General features: G+C 45.3%; 1 protein-coding gene across 1 annotated transcript in view; it reads right to left on the bottom strand.

Moving 5' to 3' along the window:
* Nucleotides 1-2675: 2675 nt before the first annotated feature.
* LOC126481048 (glucose dehydrogenase [FAD, quinone]-like) overlaps nucleotides 2676-20557 on the bottom strand; it is a 56519-nt gene continuing 38637 nt past the window's right edge. The window contains exon 3 of the mRNA XM_050104530.1: nucleotides 2676-5180. Within this exon, the coding sequence (XP_049960487.1) occupies nucleotides 3591-5180 (1590 nt within the window). The 3' untranslated portion in view covers nucleotides 2676-3590. The remainder of the gene's footprint in view (nucleotides 5181-20557) is intronic.

Below are 20557 nucleotides of genomic sequence, written 5' to 3'. Positions count from 1 at the left end.
TAAATCTACCCATCTTCATTGGTAAAAGCCCAAACTGTAAAATATTCCTGCAGTGTAAAAACCTAATTCCTATGTAAACCCAGGCAATAATTCTCTGATTTCTGTATGCTGCGTTTATTATAAATGGTCTCACTTACCTTATGTAATCTAATAACTGATGATGCATAATTTCTTACTTGGAGGTAGAAACAAGCTAACAGGATAAAACCATTGTGGTTTTGTGAATAATTCTGGATAACGAAGAACTAGCTTATAAAACTGAATTAGAGATACATTTTCAGTGCAGCAATATACTTGAGTTTTAACTCAGTTGTAAGGGAGTATAGCTCTATATAAGACTACGGTACTGATATTTGTATACTGTTTTGAGAAAACTTGACGGAAAATTAGAGTAACTGTCCCTTCTAAAAGTGTACTAAATGTTGTGAAAACCTTTATGCCCCAAATGGACTTGGAAATTTCTCTACAAAATCATAGATTATGAATACTGCATTGGAGAGTGATAATTATTAGTTTTATTATTTTTCCCGAACATGAATTGTAATTCTCTGAAAATCAAAGGAAGGATAATAATACGATTGCATATCAATATATATATATATATATATATATATATATATATATATATATATATATATATATATATATATAGTGTATAGTTTTATTGATATAGTCTCAGTGAACTTCATAATATTTTTAATGCACTGTAAGAAGGTACTACTGACTATTGTTCTAGACTGAATTATTTCCTTGCACATACTTAAGTGATGCATTCACTGTGAATTGCGGATTGCTATAAGCGTGGAATTAACAGTAACTAGTGTCACCCACTGCTTTCATGACTCTGCTTATGTATCATACCTTGCAGTTAATCAATCATCGTCTTTACTTACAGGAAAGTATGTGCTGTGTATTAGTTCTTAAAGTTTTGTTTCGAGTCAGTTAGACTCAATAATCTTTTCATGACCATTGAAATCTTCTTCATATATATCACTAAAATTTCAGGTCACATGTGTGACTGATTTATGCTTAAACAAAAATGTTTGTACTTTTCATGGTCTCTGAAGTGAGAAATTGTTTTTTAATTTTTTAAACAACTCTTTATTACAAGAATAGAATTACACACGCAAGTCATAAACAGTAATAATCTGTGACGAATAATTATAAAAACTGTACTGAAATTTGCTTCATAATTTTACTGCAAACTAGGAAATACTATCTGAACAAAATACCTATTTCTTTAAACAAAGTGTCGTATTTATGCACAACCAAGACCTGCTGATAAAATAAACTTCTATGCGCTACCAGTTTTGACAGAAACGATCGTCTTAAGGCTAGCTGTATAGCAGTGGAGAGAACAGGTTTGAAGAACTATCAGTGGAATCATATGTAATGAACTTGTCATAATATAAACCTAACATTCATAAAATTGTTATGGCCGCTTATAAGATTCCATTCTGTAGTGACAATGCAAATAAAATTAAATCGACACTACATAGGAAAGGAATTGACAGTCTTCATACATATAAACGAAATATCCAAGGTTAAAATGCATTTATGGAAACGTATTTTCTTATAAATACAAGTATATCGTGTGAAAGTGGCATGAGATATAGCGATCACATGTGGTCAACAAAAAATAAGTGCGTTATAGAAGCTTCCTGGAAGATTACAGCTGTATGCCAGACGGAGATTCGAACCTGGGACTTTTGCCTTTGGCGGGCAAGTGCGGCTACATATGTGCCTACTGGCAGGACTGGTGCTCTGCCACCGCAGATCCACCCCCGCCACGCCTGCTCCTCTAGCTTCCTGTCTTCACGAACGTTACCCTATCTTCCTGCCTTCACGAACATTACCCTATCTTCCTGCCTTCACGAACATTACCCTACCTTCCTGCCTTCACGAAAATGACCCTGTCTTCCTGCCTTCACGAACATTACCCTAGCTTCCTGCCTTCACGAACGTTGCTGTCGGAAGTAAAGTGAAGCGGTGGTCGTGAGTTGTAAGTCGATAGAGCACATGCCTGTGACGAAAGGCGAAGGTTTCAAGTTCGAGTGTCGATCCAGCATACCGTTTTAATGTGCCAGGTAGTTTCAGATCTACGGACAGTCCTGTGAAAAGTGAAATATAAGTCTGAAATTGTGATGTATGTGAAAAATCTTAGTATTTATGTGTTCTGTGCTGGGCTGCGGAGAGCTGTTCCCTGCTACCACGTGGCACACTGAGGAACAGGATAGCAGATTTCTATTTACAAGTCGACGTAAAAACAAAATATGGAAAGAGCTTCTAACTGTCGATAGTTAAGCAAAGAATCCAACAACAGGTATGTTCACGATTTTCTTCACACATACAGGCTGGGTACTAGTATGAGAACTACCATCATTTTTGACAGAAATCTAAATAAGTTTCTAGTAAATGCTGCGCAAACACTGTCTCCACATACGCGTACAGCGTAATTACTGTACCACGCAAACATTTGGGGTTACACTCGTCTGGTATGAGACGTTACCGGGGTGGTCAAATGGGGGCCGAACCGCACAGTAACCCTGGGTTCGGTGTGGGGTTGTGAACCACTGAGGGCTACGACGAAACGAAGTCTCCCCGTCGTTTCCAGGTCCCCGGTTCAGTAGACAATAAACAATACACACATACGCTTATTTCATCAGCAGTTGTCGGTGATACATAATTATCCTTTTTTTTTTTCAGATATCCAAAGACGCACAACATGCAGAATATAAGAAGTCCTAACGTTTGTTAACTACTAGGAGGCACATACTGAGTGTATCAATCACTGTTTATCATGAAATTTGTTGCAGTGATAGAACAACCGTGGTCGCCTATAGCGTCCGAGCGAAGGTAAAAAAAAAAAAAAAAAACACTTTTGTGTCGAATGCTGTCTATTATTTCACGACTGCCAGTTTCCGGCACTGTCGATCATCATACTCACATTGATATACGTATGTCAGTGTCTCTCTTTGTCCCACTGTACAGGATCTACTGTTTCGACGCCACAGTGCTCAGTTAGTTTAAGGGAGAGAAGTTGTGTGTTCCATCCGTTTGAGGACCGAGTTAGCAATGAAATGTCTGTTACGTATTATAACTGTTTCGGCGCCGGGCCTGCGGTATAGCATGCCTGGCAACCGAGAAATAGCGGAATCGAATCCCGGTAGGACAACAGCAATTTTCAGTTTGCCTTTACCTCCCAGCAATGTGAGAAGTCTCCACAACCGACACACAGTTGAGAATCCACGTTAAACAGCGAGGAAACTGTGTCGGCTAAGTGGGTTAGGTTAGGGACACATGACTGAAAAAGACTTCCTCCACCGCATGGAGCCAAACGAAATTCTCTGTGTATCGAATTTTGTAAGGCGCAAATTTGGGATGAGTTTAAGAGTTGCCTAATGGAGGGTGCAAAACCGACTAAAAACTACGATCAGCACTGACTTGTTCGAGCAGGCTAGATCCTGTACGTAAGAAACGTAGTTTTCTCGTGAGACTGGCTACAGTGCCACTACGAATGGGGCCCAAGGATGGGCGACACTGCCGGAAACCGGTGATGTCCGCTGAGCGGGCGGGCCGGAGCCGCGCCCTCACAGCTCCTGCTTGGGCGGGCGGGCGCCGGCGTCGCGCCGCCGCCAGTCCTCTGCCACCATGTGGGCGCACTTCTCGCCGATCATGATGGACGGCACGTTGGTGTTGCAGCGCACGACGAGCGGCATGACGGAGGCGTCGGCGACGCGCAGGCCGCGCACGCCGTGCACGCGCAGCCGCGGGTCCACGACGGCGTCGGGGTCGGCGGCGGGCCCCATCTTGGCGGTGCCGGCCGGGTGGTACAGCGTGGTGGTGAGCTGGGGCAGCGCGCACCGCCAGTAGTCCTCGGTGGCGGGGCGGCGGTCGGCGCACGCCGCCAGCGGCAGGTCGCGCACCGTGAAGCCCGCGCCGCGCAGCGCGCGCGTCGCGCCCATGCGGTGCGCGAACGCCACGCCGGCCACGTGGTTGTCGAGGTCGCGCGGGTCCGCGTAGTAGGCGGCGTCGACGAGGGGGCGGAGGCGCGGGTCGGCGCCCGCCAGGCGCACGCGGCCGCGGCTCGTCGGCGCCAGCAGCGTCGGGATCACCAGCAGCGCGTCGTGGCGCTCCGTCAGCCGCGCCAGCGCCGCCGCCGCGTCCTCGCCGAAGTTGTAGTCGTGCGCCAGCGCGCCCGCCAGCTCCTTCTCCACGTAGATGTAGTGCATCTGCATGTCCGGGTAGGTCGGCGAGTCCACCTCCGGGAGGCCCACCAGGTTGGGGGGCGCCTCGTCCGTCCGGAGGAACCCGGTGAAGGAGCTGACTCTGGTGGTCGACAACGGCCCCGTCCTGTTGACCAGGTACTGGAAAGCGGTCTCTTCGGGCGACGTCTTCGTCGGCGGCTTTAACGTGTAGTACAACCCGGTGTACATCAGGTGGTCCTGTAGGTTGTATCCGACCTTCAGATCCTTTATTACGGGTATTCCGAACTCCTCCAGATGATCTTTCGGCCCGATTCCGGAGTGCATCAGTATGTGGGGCGTGTCGACAGTTCCCGCCGATACGATTACCTCCTTCTTGACTCCGACTTCTTTTACCTCGCCGTCTTTTACGTACCGAACGCCGTAAGCCGTCCGCGTCTCCGGGTCGACGAGTACTTTGGTGACGTAGGCGAACTTGGTGACGTGCAGGTTCTTCCTGTCCCTGGCCGGCGCCAGGTACCCTCGGGCGGTGCTCCACCTGGTGCCGTTCTTGATGTTGCAGTGCACCCGGCCGAACCCCAAGTTCGGCTCGGCGCTGTAGTCCTCGATTATCTTAAACCCGAGCTCCCGGGCAGCCTCTACCAGGGATTCCGTGTAGGGCTCGAGGAATTCCGGCATCGTGGCGAATATCGGGCCGCCGCGGCTGTGCACGGACTCTGTGTGCGGCCTCTTCTTCAGTTCCTTCTCGTCGAAGTCCTCGAGCTTCTTGAAGAACGGGAGCACGTCCCGGTAGGCCCAGCCGTCGTTGCCGAGCGCGGCCCAGCTGTCGTAGTCCTGCGGGCTGCCCCGGATGTAGACCATGGCGTTGAGCACGCTGGAGCCGCCCAGCACCTTGCCGCGCGGCCACGAGCAGCGGCCGCCCTTCAGCGACAGGCACGAATGCCCGTCCGGCTCCGTCAGGTAGGCCCAGTCTGCCTGCAACCAGAGGAGGCCCGGGCGCGTTCGTAGTAACAGAGGGCAAACCATCGAGTAAAACTGAAGTGATAGCAGGTGTTCCCCGGGGAAGCGTCCTGGGACCTCTGCTCTTCCTGATCTATATACGAGTAAATGACCTGGGTGACAATCTGAGCAGTTCTCTTAGGTTGTTCGCGGATGATGCTGTAATTAACCGTCTAGTAAGGTCATCCGAAGAGCAGTATCAGTTGCAAATCGATTTAGAAAAGATTGCTGTATGGTGTGACAGGTGGCAGTTGACGCTAAATAACGAAAAGTATGAGGTAATCCACATGAGTTCCAAAAGAAATCCGTTGGAATTCGATTACTCGATAAATAGTACAATTCTCAAGGCTGCCAATTCAACTAAATGCCTGGGTGTTAAAGTTACGAACAACTTCAGACCACATAGATAATATTGTGGGGAAGGCGAGCCAAAGGTTGCGTTTCATTGGCAGGACACTTAGGAGATGCAACAAGTCCACTAAAGAGACAGCTTACACTACACTCGTTCGTCCTCTGTTAGAATATTGCTGCGCGGTGTGGGATCTTTACCAGTTGGGATTCACGGAGGACATCGAAAGGGTGCAAAAAAGGGCAGCTCGTTTTGTATTATCACGTAATAGGGGACAGAGTGTGGCAGATGTGATACGCGAGTTGGGATGGAAGCCATTAAAGCAAAGACGTTTTTGTCGCGGCGAGATCTATTTACGAAATTTCAGTCACCAACTTTCTCTTCCGAATGCGAAAATATTTTGTTGAGCCCAACCTACATAGATAGGAATGATCATCAAAATAAAATAAGAGAAATCAGAGCTCGAATAGAAAGGTTTAGGTGTTCGTTTTTCCCGGGCGCTGTTCGGGAGTGGAATGGTAGAGAGATAGTATGATTGTGGTTCGATGAACCCTCTGCCAAGCACTTAAATGTGAATTGCACAGTAATCATGTAGATGTAGATGTAGATGTAGATGTCGTCTACACTCGGACCACGGGTATGGTTTGTTTTTGCTGGATTAGTTTTTCCCTCCACAATCGTCAATCTGCAGGTTACTGCCAACACCACAGTGTTTTTTACTTGGACTGGCCTCATTGGAGGTGCATGCCGTGACCTTTGAACTAGCAGTGCCACAGGTGAAAGAAATGATAATTGTGGCATAAAAACCCTAAGACTGCCTGCTGCTCGAACACCACACTTGACATCCGTACTGACCCACTTCTCAATGCATACCACTCTGAAAATAATTGTTCGGCGAGTGTTCTTGTGTTCGATCGAGGCTAAAAGGAAAATTCTAAGAGACTCTCGTCCCAGCAAGATCTTTGTTATTTGACCGCAGCACGCAGTGGTGGAAGACGAAACGTGTGTAAATTGTGAGATTAAACTGTACCGATATTTTGATAGAGATAATGCGAGTACCCCAACTGAAACAGAATACAAAACGCTGTAAAATACGAATATGTGTCTCTTTTACAACACGTCAAGATTATTTATCCTTGATCTTCGTATTTGTGTACAATCATAGTAAATGAAATTATATTAGTCATAAAGCAAAATATTGCCTCGAAACAATATATGTCAACACATAGAGTAATTAGTCGTATTTCCAAATATAAAAATTTCCGCTTTGTTGTACGCGCTTCCTATGTACGTCATCGATGTATAAACGCGGAGTTTTAATGAAATGATTAAAGCATAGAGGGATACCACAGCTCTTCGCAGACTCTGGATAAAGTCATCACAGTGGCTTTTGATGCTGGATTACTGCAGAGTGAATACACTGAAAATGGTCTAGCATGCCGACATTGTTCTCTTTTCATGTCTGCACGCATTTCACTCCACTGTATTTTAATCATTTCATTGAAACACTACCTTCGTACTTCCATCACGAATAAGGGAAGAAAGACCGATAACACAGCAGCTTCTATTTGCGGAGTATGACTCAACAAGTGCTGTATGTGTTGACATATTGATCCCAGCAAATCCTTGGGATTTGTAAAATAATATCTCATTTATTATACTTGTCATAACTGTTTCTTCAGTGACTTGTGCTTCTACAGCCATTACGTTTGTTAACCTTCAGACATCGAATTGCTACTCAGACGAATGATCTCCAAGTAATTTGTAAGAGACAGATGTTATATTTAAAAATAATCTTATTCATATTTAGCTCTTCGAGTTGGAGTACCTCCTCCATCTCCATGTCTAATACCTATTACAGGATCCCGTCGTTCCGATTAATTGGTACAGCGAAAAATGACTGAGGAGGCCAGGTTGTAGTACTGACTGAAACAAATAGGCATCAAACTAGTATCTAAGTGGGACACATCACAATTTTTATAACGCGTACTTTGAAGCAGCAGCATATTGTGCACAATGTATATCGAAACCCAGCGGCAAAACGTTTAGAATGTATTAATCCTGCAGAGAAAACAAAAAAATGTAAGATGAAAACGTATAATAACTATTATGAAAAAGCGAGGAAAATGTTCGTAGATAGCATGTATCTCTTTCAGACGTTAGGGAAATGTCCGATGAGAGCGTGGGTCGTTTTCAGACGTCACCGTGTGGCTATGCGTTTGAACAGGCATGTACAGCCCGTAAGTTAACATTCTGTGGTCGGTAGTACTTTGTACTTCAGTCGCTTTCTCAAACACTGGGAGCACAAATGTTGCGAGGAGTAAAGCTTTGTCTGTTTCCTTCGGTACGCGCACTCTGCAGCAGCCTTATTTTCGCAGTCTGCTTGCGAGGTATACGGTAGAGGCAGCAGAGTTCATCCACTGTCTTGCTCGAATAGCAGTTCCCTGCATTTACCTGAAAATGACTTCGAGTAATGACATCGTCTTTCTTTCCATTTCAGTTCTTTAAACTTCTATTAAGTAAACGAAACACGTTTTTTAACCTTATTTCACAATCTGTATTGTTACTATACGACCCAGGTTTCGGGTTATAGTCGCATTTTCTAATACACAACTGGTGCCAACGATTGTAACCAAACACAGATCAGTAAATCACGTTCTTAATCTATCGATTCGGGACTTGAACTACAAAAGTTTTCTTCGTCGACAAGTCTGACACAGCTGCAATGGTAATCTACAACATTCACAGCGTTTACAACAATGCATCCAGGAATGGGAATTTGTGTCGTCATCTATTTGTAGGTTGTAACATTGTCTAAATGGGTGAATAACTGACTTGAGTTTGCTCACTAAGAGGTAGATGTGGGGATACACACATCTGATTTTTAATTTCTAATTTTTCTAACCCCCCCCCCCCCCCCCCCTCCATGAACCATGGACCTAGCCGTTGGTGTGGAGGCTTGCGTCCCTCAACGATACAGATAGCCGTACCGTAGGTGCAACCACAATGGAGGGGTATCTGTTGAGAGGCATGACAAACGTGTGGTTCCTGAAGAGGGGCAGAACAGTAGTTCCAGGGGCAACAGTCTGGATGATTGACTGATCTGGCCTTGTAACACTAACCAAAACGGCCTTGCTGTGCTGGTACTGCGAACGGCTGAAAGCAAGGGGAAACTACGGCCGCAATTTTTCCCGAGGGCATGCAGCTTTACTGTATGCTTAAATGATGATGGCGTCCTCTTGGGTAAAATATTCCGGAGGTAAAATAGGCCCCCATTCGGATCTACGGGCGGGGACTACTCAAGAGGACGTCGTTATCAGGAGAAAGAAAACTGGCATTCTACGGATCGGAGCGTGGAATGTCAGACCCCTTAATCGGGCAGGTAGGTTAGAAAATTCAAAAATGGAACAAGACTTTTGGTCGGGTGAATACAGGGTTGTAAATACAAAATAAAATAGGGGTAATGCAGGAGTAGGTTTAATAATGAATAGGGCAATAGGAGTGCGGGTAAGACACTACAAACAGCATAGTAAACGCATTATTGTGGCCAAGATAGACACGAAACCCACGCCTACTACAGTAGTACAAGTTTATATGCCAACTAGCTCTGCAGATGACGAAGAAATTGATGAAATGTATGATGAGATAAAAGAAATTATTCAGGTAGTGAAGGGAGACGAAAATTTAATAGTGATGGGTGACTGGAATTCGTCAGTAGCAAAACGAAGAGAAGGAAACGTGGTAGGTGAATGTAGATTGAGGCTAAGAAATGAAAGAGGAAGCCGCCTGGAAGAATTTTGCACAGAGCATAACTTAATCATAGCTAACACTTCGTTCAAGAATTATGAAAGAAGGTTGTATACATGGAAGAACCCTGAAGACACTAGAAGGTTTCAGATAGATTATATGATGGTAAGACAGAGATTTAGGAACCAGGTTTTAAATTGTAAGACATTTCCATGGGCAGATGTGGACTCTGACCACAATCTATTGGTTATGAACTGTAGAATAAAAGTGAAGAAACTGCAGAAAGGGGGGAATTTAAGGAGATGGGACCTGGATAAACTGAAAGAACCACAGGTTGTACAGTTTCAGGGAGAGCATAAGGGAACAATTGACAGAAATGGGGGAAAGAAATACAGTAGAAGAAGAATGGGTAGCTTTGAATGATGAAGTAGTGAAGGCAGCAGAGGATCAAGTAGGTAAAAAGACGAGGGCTAGTAGAAATCCTTGGGTAACAGAAGATATATTGAATTTAATTGATGAAAGGAGAAAATATGAAAATGCAGTAAATGAAGCAGGCAAAAAGGAATACAAACGTCTCAAAAATGAGATCGACGGAAGTGCAAAATGGCTAAGCAGGCATGGCTAGAGGACAAATGTGAGGATGTAGAGCGTTGTCTCACTAGGGGTAAGATAGATACTGCCTACAGGAAAATTAAAGAGACCTTTGGAGAAAAGAGAACCACTTGCATGAATATCAAGAGCACAGATGGAAACCCAGTTCTAAGCAAAGAAGGGAATGCAGAAATTTGGAAGGAGTATATAGAGGGTCTATACAGGAGCGATGTACTTGAGGACAATATTATGGAAATGGAAGAGGATGTAAGTGAACATGAAATGGGAGATATGATATTGCGTGAAGAGTTTGACAGAGCACTGAAAGACCTGAGTCGAAACAAGGTCCCGGGAGTAGACAACATTCCACTAGAACTACTGACAGCCTTGGGAGAGCCAGTCCTGACAAAACTCTACCATCTAGTGAGCAAGATGTATTAGACAGGCGAAATACCCTCAGACTTCAAGAAGAATATAATAATTCCAATTCCAATGAAAGCAGGTGTTGACAGATGTGAAAATTACCGAACTATCAGTTTAATAATTCACAGCTGTAAAATACTAACGCGAATTATTTACAGACGAATCTAAAAACTGGTAGAAGCCGACCTCGGGGAAGATCAGTTTGGATTCCGTAGAAATGTTGGAACGCGTGAGGCAATACTGACCCTACGACTTATCTTAGATGAAATATTAAGGAAAGGCAAACCTACGTTACTAGCATTTGTATACTTAGCGAAAGCTGTTGACAATGTTGACTGGAATCCTCTTTCAAATTCTGAAGGTGGCAGGGGTAAAATACAGGGAGCGAAAGACTATTTACAATTTGTACAGAAACGAGATGGCAGTTATAAGAGTCGAGGGGCGTGAAAGGGAAGCAGTGGTTGGGAAGGGAGTGAGACTGGGTTTTAGCCTCTCCCCGATGCTATTCAATCTGTATATTGAGCAAGCAGTAAAGGAACAAAAGAAAAGTTTGGAGTAGGTATTGAAAAGCATGGAGAAGAAATAAAAACTTTGAAGTTCGCCGATGACATTGTAATTCTGTCAGAGACAGCCAAGGACTTGGAAGAGCAGTTGAACGGAATGGACAGTGTCTTGAAAGGAGGGTATAAGATGAACATCAACAAAAGCAAAACGAGGATAATGGAATGTAGTCGAATTGGGAGATGCTGAGGAAATTAGATTAGGAAATGAGACACTTAAAGTAGTAAAGGAGTTTTGCTATTTGGGGAGCAAAATAACTGATGATGGTTGAAGCAGAGAGGAATAAAATGTAGACTGGCAATGGCAAGGAAAGCGTTTCTGAAGAAGAGAAATTTGTTAACATCGAGTCGTTTCTGAAAGTATTTTTATGGAGTGTAGCCATGAGTAGAAGTGAATCATGGACGATAAATAGTTTAGACAAGAAGAGAATAGAAGCTTTCGAAATGTGGTGCTGCAGAAGAATGCTGAAGATTAGATGGGTAGATCACATAACTAATGAGGAGGTATTAAATCGGACTGGAGAGAAGAGAAGTTTGTGGCACAACTTGACTAGAAGAAGGGATCGGTTGGTATGACATGTTCTGAGGCATCAAGGGATCACCAATTTAGTACTGGAGGGCAGCGTGGAGGGTAAAAATCGTAGAGGGAGACCAAGAGATGAATACACAAAGCTGATTCAGAAGGATGTAGGCTGCAGTAGGTACTGGGAGATGAAGAAGCTTGCACAGGATAGAGTAGCATGGAGAGCCGCATCAAACCAGTCTCAGGACTGAAGACCACAACAACAAAAATTTTTCTAATTGAGTGTGCATTGCACTCTTTCCCTCTGTGTGTAGGACTTCTAACATCTATTACATGTTTGTAGTTTAAGCTATTTTCAGCAAAGGATAAATCTGTCTCCTTTGATCTGCAGCTGCCATGGTATTCTGTGGTTCTGCTACAGGTTGACTTCCCATTCCCTCCTACACAGCGGGACTGACACTCCTGACAATTATAAACCCTAGTTTTCATGACGGCCCGTTGCTTATCTTTGGATTGATGAAACATTTCAAAATCAAAATGTGTGTGAAATCTTATGGGACTTAACTGCTTAGGTCATCAGCCCTCTGCTTACACACTACTTAACCTAAATTATCCTAAGGACAAACACACTCATTCCCGAGGGAGGACTCGACCCTCCGCCGGGACTAGCCGCACAGTCCATAACTGCAGCACCCGAGACCGCTCGGCTAATCCCGCGCGGCGATGAAACATTTGCCCAGTGTCTCTGGGACATAGAAACACACAGAGAAAGCCTTTGGTCTTAAAATGCATTTGTTCAGCATATGAGAGTATACCGAAGAGCATGCACTCCCTTTAGACTTTGTTTCAGGTTAGCGAGGAATTCAGAACTGAGAGAGGAGCCATGGAAGGAGATTACACATTCTTTGAACTTCTTTATGTCTCTTTTCGCATGAGCTGCAGAGACCTTTTACGTTTCTACATCTACATCCACGCAAGCATCTGTCGGTGTGTAGTGGAGGGTACTTTATGCGACACTGTCACTTTTCCCTTTCCCTGTTGCAGTCGCGAACGTTTCGCGGGAAGAACGACTACCGGCAAGCCTCCACGTGCGCTGGGATCTCTCTAAATCTATTTTCACGATCTTTTCGCGAGATGTACGTAGCAAGTGGCAGTGTACTTGTTGACTCCACTAGACCGTACGATCTCGTCGGACGTTTAACAGTAAACCACGCCGTGATGCAGAACGCTTCTGACGCAGCGTCTGCCACAGGAGTCGGCTGATCATCTCCGTGACGCCTTGGTGCTTGCTAAATGAACCTGTAACGAAACGTGCTCCTCTTGTTTGGATCTTCTCTAACTCCTCTATCAATAGTGTTTGGTTCGGATCCCAAGCGTGACGTACAATATTCAAGTGTCGGTCTAGCTAAGATTTTGTAAGCTACCTATTTTCTTCAAGGATTTCATTTCCTGAGGTTTCTTCCAATGAATCTGTTGGGCCTCTGCCTTTCCTGCAATTAATTTTACGTGGTCGCTCCAGTTTAAATCAGTCCTTACAAGTACTCCTGCATATTTTATGGAAGTAACCGCTTCTAATGATTGTTTTGCAGTCGTTTAATCATACAATAAAGCGTCTCTCTGTCCGTGTATATCCAGTACGCTATAATTGTTAACGCTGAGGGTCAACTGTCAGTTCCTACACCACGCGTGGATACTCTGCACACCTTCCGGCGTGTCGCTACGGTTTTCTGGCGTAGCAGCTTCGTGCAGAATAAATACCATCGCCGCGAAAAGCCTCACGGAGCTTCCGATGTTGTCTATTCTGTGATTTATATCTATCGTGAAAAGTAATGCACCTACAACATTCCACTGCGGTACGCCCGAGTCACTTTTACGTCTGAAGACTTTTCTTAATTGAGAATGGCGTACTGTGTTCTCTATGTTGGAAACTCTTCAGTCCAGTCACGCAGCTGGTCTGATATCCCATACGCTCGTATTTTGTCCATTAGGCGGTGGTGCGGAACCGTACCGAGCGCCTTCCCACGTCAGGTCGCCGGTGTCCACCTCCTTCCGCGTCACCTGGACCAACACAGCGAGCTGCGTTTCACACTACACTTGATTTGGATCTCATGTTGAGGGAGTTTCGGTCTCCAGAAATGTCATAATACACCAGCTATAAAACAGGTTCCAGAATCTTACGACTCACCGACGTCAGAGATATAGGGCTACAGTTTTGTGCGCCTGTTCTACGACCCTTCTTGAAAAGGGGAAATGCCTGTGCTTTTTCCAAATACTGCCTCGGGCATGGGTGTGTGTGATGTCCTTAGGTTAGTTAGGTTTAAGTAGTTCTAAGTTGTAGGGGCCTGATGACCACAGATGTTAAGTCCCATAGTGCTCAGAGCCATTTGAACCATTTTGTCCTTACGTTAGATTCGGCTCCGTTTAGTTTTCGTTCGTCTGTGAAGCTTTGGCTAAGATTAAATTTACAATGAACATCTCTTAGCTTTCGTAGCATATTTATAACACGGGTGTCGACGTAAGGCGCGTCTTCTCCATCCCTCACAACTCGGATTGGCTCATACCTGTCTAAAGCGTATTGTCCAGTGTTCTTCAACTTTGTCCATTGATACTCAACGCTGTTAGTGCCAGAGATAAAATTTCTATGCTGACCGTTTAGATAGTCTGAATTCTGTCTTTTCTTCGCTCTTGCTAAGCAGAAAGGTCTCCCTAACTTTGTTTTTATTTACATGTACAGCCGCATTCAGTGACGCTGTAACGGCCTTATGATCACTGATCCCCTCTTGAACGCTGAGTCGAAATGTTCGGGTTCATCACCAGCTGTTACCTTCACGAGTCGATTCTCTGATTAATTTCTCAAGGTAATTTTCGGACAAGGCATTTAAAAGGATTTCAAACATTTCCTTGTCATTACTACAATCCCTAATTACTTGAATCTCCTAGCCTATAGGGGTAAGTTGAAATATCGACCTAAAACTGCAGCATGACCAGAAAATTTACTGAAAGATTCTCCAAGTTTCCCGTCATATGTTTCGCCATTACCGGTCCTGCTCTTGATCCACCACTAACATTTGTCTTCACCCGAATTATTTAGCATTCGGGATCTGCACTAATCTCACTAAATGTTATCGTGTTTTTATGACGTCTCCGCCACCAGCGTTCAACCTATCTTTGCGATTCACAGTCGTGTCTGAATTTAGAAGCGCCGGCCGGTGTGGCCTAGCGGTTCTAGGCGCTTCAGTCTGGAACCGCGCGACCGCTACGGTCGCAGGTTCGAATCCCGCCTCGGGCATGGATGTGTTCGATATCCTTTGTTTAGATAGGCTTAAGTAGTTCTAGGGGACTGATGATTTCAGATATTAAGTCCCATAGTGCTCAGAGCCATTTGAACTATTTTTTTGAATTTAGAAATTTACTGCTGTTGACATCCGATTTCAAAAATGGTTCAAATGGCTCTGTGCACTATGGAACTTGACTTCTGAGGTCATCAATGCCCTAGAACTTAGAACTACTTAAACCTAACTAACGTAAGGACATCACACACATCCATGCCCGAGGCAGGATTCGAACCTGCGACCGTAGCGGTCACGCGGTTGCAGACAGAAGCGCCTAGAACCGCTCGGCCACTCCAGCCGGCCATCTGATTTCACTCATCTTTTTATTCCTAGTACAATGAAGGCATTGTTACCGTTTATAAGTGAGACTAGTTCTGCGACGCTCTTACAGTTAAATAATACGAAGATGAAATGTCATTCCTGCATCTGGTTTGACAGTCCCTACCTGGACTCGCAACGCATTTTACCGGGCGTCTAGAGGGTATCCTCTCTCCTAAAAATCCCACTTGTACAACCGAGTAGCCGCTTCCTGCACGTAGTGCACGTCTGATCTATTAAGGAAGGTCCTACAATTTGTTCAATGTGCCAATGGACTACTGGAACGTCCACTGTCAGGTCTACTTGATGACGACATCACTCTCCGAGAACAGGCCGCATCAATATGTCGTATTCTGCTTCGTCAACAGTGGACTTAAATTTCCAGGAGTTTTGCTAACAAAACTGTCTTCCGTTTGCCTTGCCTTCTGGTGATACCTCGAATTTGTTTTACCTCATTTGTCTTCGTTCTATGACGACAGAGAGTTAAACGATGAGCTAGGCTACAGAAGTTTACCGCTAATGATTTAGTAGTATAAAATTGACCTCGTACTCTTGTTTAAGACAATTCTTGTGACCGAGATGTTCTAGGGGCTTCAGTCTGGAACCGCTACGGTCGCAGGTTCGGATCCTGCCTCGGGCATGGATGTGTGTGATGTCCTTAGGTTAGTTAGGTTTAAGTAGTTCTAAGTTCTAGGCGACTGATGACCTCAGATGTCAAGTCCCATAGCGCTCAGAGCCATTTGAAGCATTTGAACCTTGAAGATAATACAGTAAGTTGGCAAAATCGATCAACTACAACAAATTCGATGTATAGGTGCTTTTAAAAAATCAGAGATTACATATAACCGAAAAAGTGAACCGGAATTGTGTTGATCGAGCGCAAATTTCAGACAAAGAAATAACCACTGTGTGAGAAACTGAACTTTCAACTCAGAGAAGAATCCCTCAATTGTTGCGTGCTGCAGTGTGTCGCGTCACGTAATGAGGAAAAGAATGGTAGCAGACAGAAGGAAGCTTAAGCCGTGCCGCGTGTAGAGCAACGCCTGGGGCGGAAAGCTAGACAGCAGCGCGACTGGGGAGCACCAGGGAGCGGCAGCCCAGCCGACGGCGCTCCTCGTGCACACTGACAGGCTGGTGTGGGCGGCGCGGGAAGTCCGCAGCCAGCAGTGCGTGGGCGCAGTGGTCGCCGTCAGAGGGTGGGGGGGGGGGGGGGCGCAGTCAGCAGCCAGGAGCGCTCGCGGCGGCCACTTCTCTGACTTGCGCCACGTCACTGTGACGTTCGCAGGTGCCGAGTTGCGGCACCCGCGTTTTTAAAACTGGAACATTTACTGGTCTCGAAGAAGACTTCAAAGACATAAAATATATTGGACTAGTTCAAATAATGAGAAGATAACAAAGCACCGTCTCGTCGTCAGAAATGGGTGTACTACTGCAACACTGTAAGCATGCTTGACAGGCTGTTGCGGTTCGTTAGTTTATTAACGTAACTGTCATGTGCAGTTCGATGTCCTTCGCCACAGTCGCATTTCGTAAGCAGCTCCAGTCAGACAACCCAGCACGTTGAGTTATCGCAGCCCCGGGCCGCATGTTTATTTCTTTTATTTCATCCTTTCATTTATTTAACCTGGCAATATTAGGGCCATTAGACAATCGAACCACGTGTTCTACATATTACATACTTTACGATAAGTATGATGCAAGTTCCATCTCATACACAACATCATAAAACAGTTAGTCGTTGCTATTGCGCAAGGGGAAAATAGACACAGCTTGCATTCGTTCTTGAAAAGTGACAAGTTATAGGAAGGGACAGCAAAGGGTGCCAGAGAGGGATCGATAAAAAAGAGGACGTGATAAAACACAGTTAACAACTTTGGCGGAAGAGGAACTGAGGTGAGTCTCTGAGAAATCAAAAGAGGAGTAACGACAGAAGATGGGAGCATTTGCTCCGCTGTCTGACAGGCGGTTAAGTGGCCACGTACGTGCATTTTGGGGAACCATTAAGAATGTGGCAGCAGGGCTTGCTTCTTGAATGGATTTATGAGGAGCACTTCGTATAAGAGGCGTCCGGCGGGTAGGGATAAGGTATTCGCGAATGTGTCCGTTTCACAGACGGGGGCACCACGGGAACTACACAAGTGAGACTTTGCGAAGTTTTACATAAGTTCGAAATTTAGCACGAACTTATACACACGCATCAAGAAAAGTATTGTATCACCTCGGTTCCAAGAGTTCCGAAACCTGTACAGAAAATCGGAATACAGATCAACATAAACATCATTTCCGCCCTTTTTACTGATCATGAAAACCACACATTGCATGTTGTACCACCATACAGCGAGACCTTCAGAGGTGCTGGTCCAGACTGCTGTACACACCAATACCTCTGATACCCAGTAGCGCACCCTCTTGCATTGATGCCAGCCTGTATTCGTCGTGGCATACTATCTACACGTTTATCAAGGCACTGTTGATCCAGATTGTCCCACTCCTCAACGGCGATTCGGTGTAGCTCGCTCAGAGTGGTTGGTGGGTCACGTCGTGCATAAACAGCCCTTTTAAATCTATCCCAGACATGTTCGATAGGGTTCATGTCTGGAGAACATGCTGGCCACTCTAGTCGAGCGACGTCGTTATCCTCAAGGAAGTAATTCGCAAGATGTGCACGATGGGGGCGCGAATTGTCGTCCATGAAGACGAATGCCTCGCCAATATGCTGCCGATACGGTTGCACTATCGGTCGGAGGATGGCATTCACGTATCGTATAGCCGTTAGGGTGCATTACATGACCACCAGCGGCTTACGTCGGCCCCATATAACGCCACCCCAAAACAGCAGGAAACCTCCACCTTGCTGCATTCGCTGGACAGTATGTCTAAGGAGTTCAGCCTGACTAGGTTGCCTCCAAACACGTCTCAGACGACTGTCTGGTTGAAGGCATATGCCTGAACGTGACGCCAATCCTGAGCGGTCAATTCGGCATGTTGTTGGGCCCATCTGCACCGCGCTGCATGTGTCGTGGTTGCAAACATGGACCTCGCTATGGATGTCGGTAGTGGTGTTGCGCAACGTGCAGCCTATTCCACACACTTTAAGTCGTAACACGACGTCCTATGGCTGCACAAAAAGCATTATTCAACATGGTGGCGTTGCTGTCAGGGCTCCTCTGAACCATAATCCGTAGGTAGCGGTTATCCATTGCAGTAATTGTCCTTGGGCGGCCTGAGCGAGGCATGCCATCGACAGTTCCTGTCTCTCTGTATCTCTTCCATGTCCGAACAACATCGCTTTGGTTCACTCCGAGACGCCTGGACACTTCACTAGTTGAGAGCCGTACATGGCACAAAGTAACAATGCGGACGCTATTGAACCGCCTTATTGACCTTCTAGGCATGGTTCAACGCAAACAACATGAGCCGTATACCTCTTTCCCGGTGGAATGACTGGAACTGATCGGCTGTCGGACCCCCCTCCGTCTAAAAGGCGCTGCTCAGGCATGGTTGTTTATATATTTGGGCGGGTTTAGTGACTTCTCTGAACTGTCAAAGGGACTGTGTCTGTGATACAGTATCCACAGTCAATGTGTATCTTCCGTAGTTCTGGGAACCAGAGTGATGCAAAACTTTTTCTGGTGTTTCTAGTTGCCACAACGATACATTGTCTCGAAATCTGACAGAAAACGTAAAGACATTCTGGTCCTATGTAAAGTACACCAGTGGCCAAAATCAATCTGTGCTTTCATTGCACGATGACAATGGTAATATTCTTCATCACATTGCCACTGAAGAGAGTTACTAAACACAGTCTTCCAAAGTTGCTTCGCAGAAGAAGACGAAATAAACATTCCAGAATTCGAATCAAGAACAACTGTTGAGTAACTTGGAAGTGGATATCCGCGCTGTAGCGAAGCAGCTAATAACACTTACAAAAGCAGGGCTTCCGGTCTAAATAGTATACCAGTCACATCAATACCCAAGAAAGGAAATAGGAGTAATCCGCCGAATTACAGACCCTTATCACTGACGTCGATTCGCACTAGGATTTTGGAACATATACCGTGTTCCAACATTATGAATAACATCGAAGGAAACAATTTATTGACAAGCAGCAAACACGAACGCAGAAAATATCAAAAACATGGTTCAAATGGCTCTAAGCACATCTGAGGTCATCAGTCCCCTAGACGTAGAACTACTTAAACCTAACCAACCCATGGACATCTCACTCATCCATGCCCGAGGCAGGTTTCGAACCTGCGACCATAGCAGCAGTGCGGTTCCAGACTGAAGCGCCTAGAACCGCTCGTCCACAGCGGCCGGCCAGGAAATATCTTTCTCGTGAAACGCATCTAGGTCTTTATTGCAACGAAGTATTGAGTGCTATCGACAGGGAACGTCAAACTGTTTCTGTAATTTTAGATTTTCAGAAGACTTTTGATACCGTTCCTCACATCTACATCTACATCTACATTGATACTCCGCAAGCCACCCAACGGTGTGTGGCGGAGGGCACTTTATGTGCCACTGTCATTACCTCCCTTTCCTGTTCCAGTCGCGTATGGTTCGCGGGAAGAACGACTGTCTGAAAGCCTCCGTGCGCGCTCTAATCTCTCTAATTTTACATTCGTGATCTCCTCGGGAAGTATAAGTAGGGGGAAGCAATATATTCGATACCTCATCCAGAAACGCACCCTCTCGAAACCTGCCGAGCAAGCTACACCGCGATGCAGAGCGCCTCTCTTGCAGAGTCTGCCACTTGAGTTTATTAAATATCTCCGTAACGCTATCACGGTTACCAAATAACCCAGTGACGAAACGCGCAGCTCTTCTTTGGATCTTCTCTATCTCCTCCGTCAACCCGACCTGGTACGGATCCCACACTGATGAGCAATACTCAAGTATAGGTCGAACGAGTGTTTTGTAAGCCACCTCCTTTGTTGATGGACTACATTTTCTAAGCACTCTCCCAATGAATCTCAACCTGGTACCCGCCTTACCAACAATTAGTTTTATATGATCATTCCACTTCAAATCGTTCCGTACGCATACTCCCAGATATTTTACAGAAGTAACTGCTACCAGTGTTTGTTCCGCTATCATATAATCATACAACAAAGGATCCTTCTTTCTATGTATTCGCAATACATTACATTTGTCTATGTTAAGGGTCAATTGCCACTCCCTGCACCAAGTGCCTATCCGCTGCAGATCTTCCTGTATTTCGCTACAATTTTCTAATGCAGCAACTTCTCTGTATACTACAGCATCATCCGCGAAAAGCCGCATGGAACTTCCGACACTATCTACTAAGTCATTTATATATATTGTGAAAAGCAATGGTCCCATAACACTCCCCTGTGGCACGCCAGAGGTTACTTTAACGTCTGTAGACGTCTCTCCATTGATAACAACATGCTGTGTTCTGTTTGCTAAAAACTCTTCAATCCAGCCACACAGCTGGTCTGATATTCCGTAGGCTCTTACTTTGTTTATCAGGCGACTGTGCGGAA

Source organism: Schistocerca serialis, chromosome 5 (assembly GCF_023864345.2).
Source record: "Schistocerca serialis cubense isolate TAMUIC-IGC-003099 chromosome 5, iqSchSeri2.2, whole genome shotgun sequence".
NCBI classification, from domain to species: Eukaryota; Metazoa; Arthropoda; class Insecta; order Orthoptera; family Acrididae; genus Schistocerca; species Schistocerca serialis.
The sequence above is the reverse complement of the archived record's forward strand: the minus strand, read 5'-3'. Positions and strand labels throughout refer to the sequence as shown.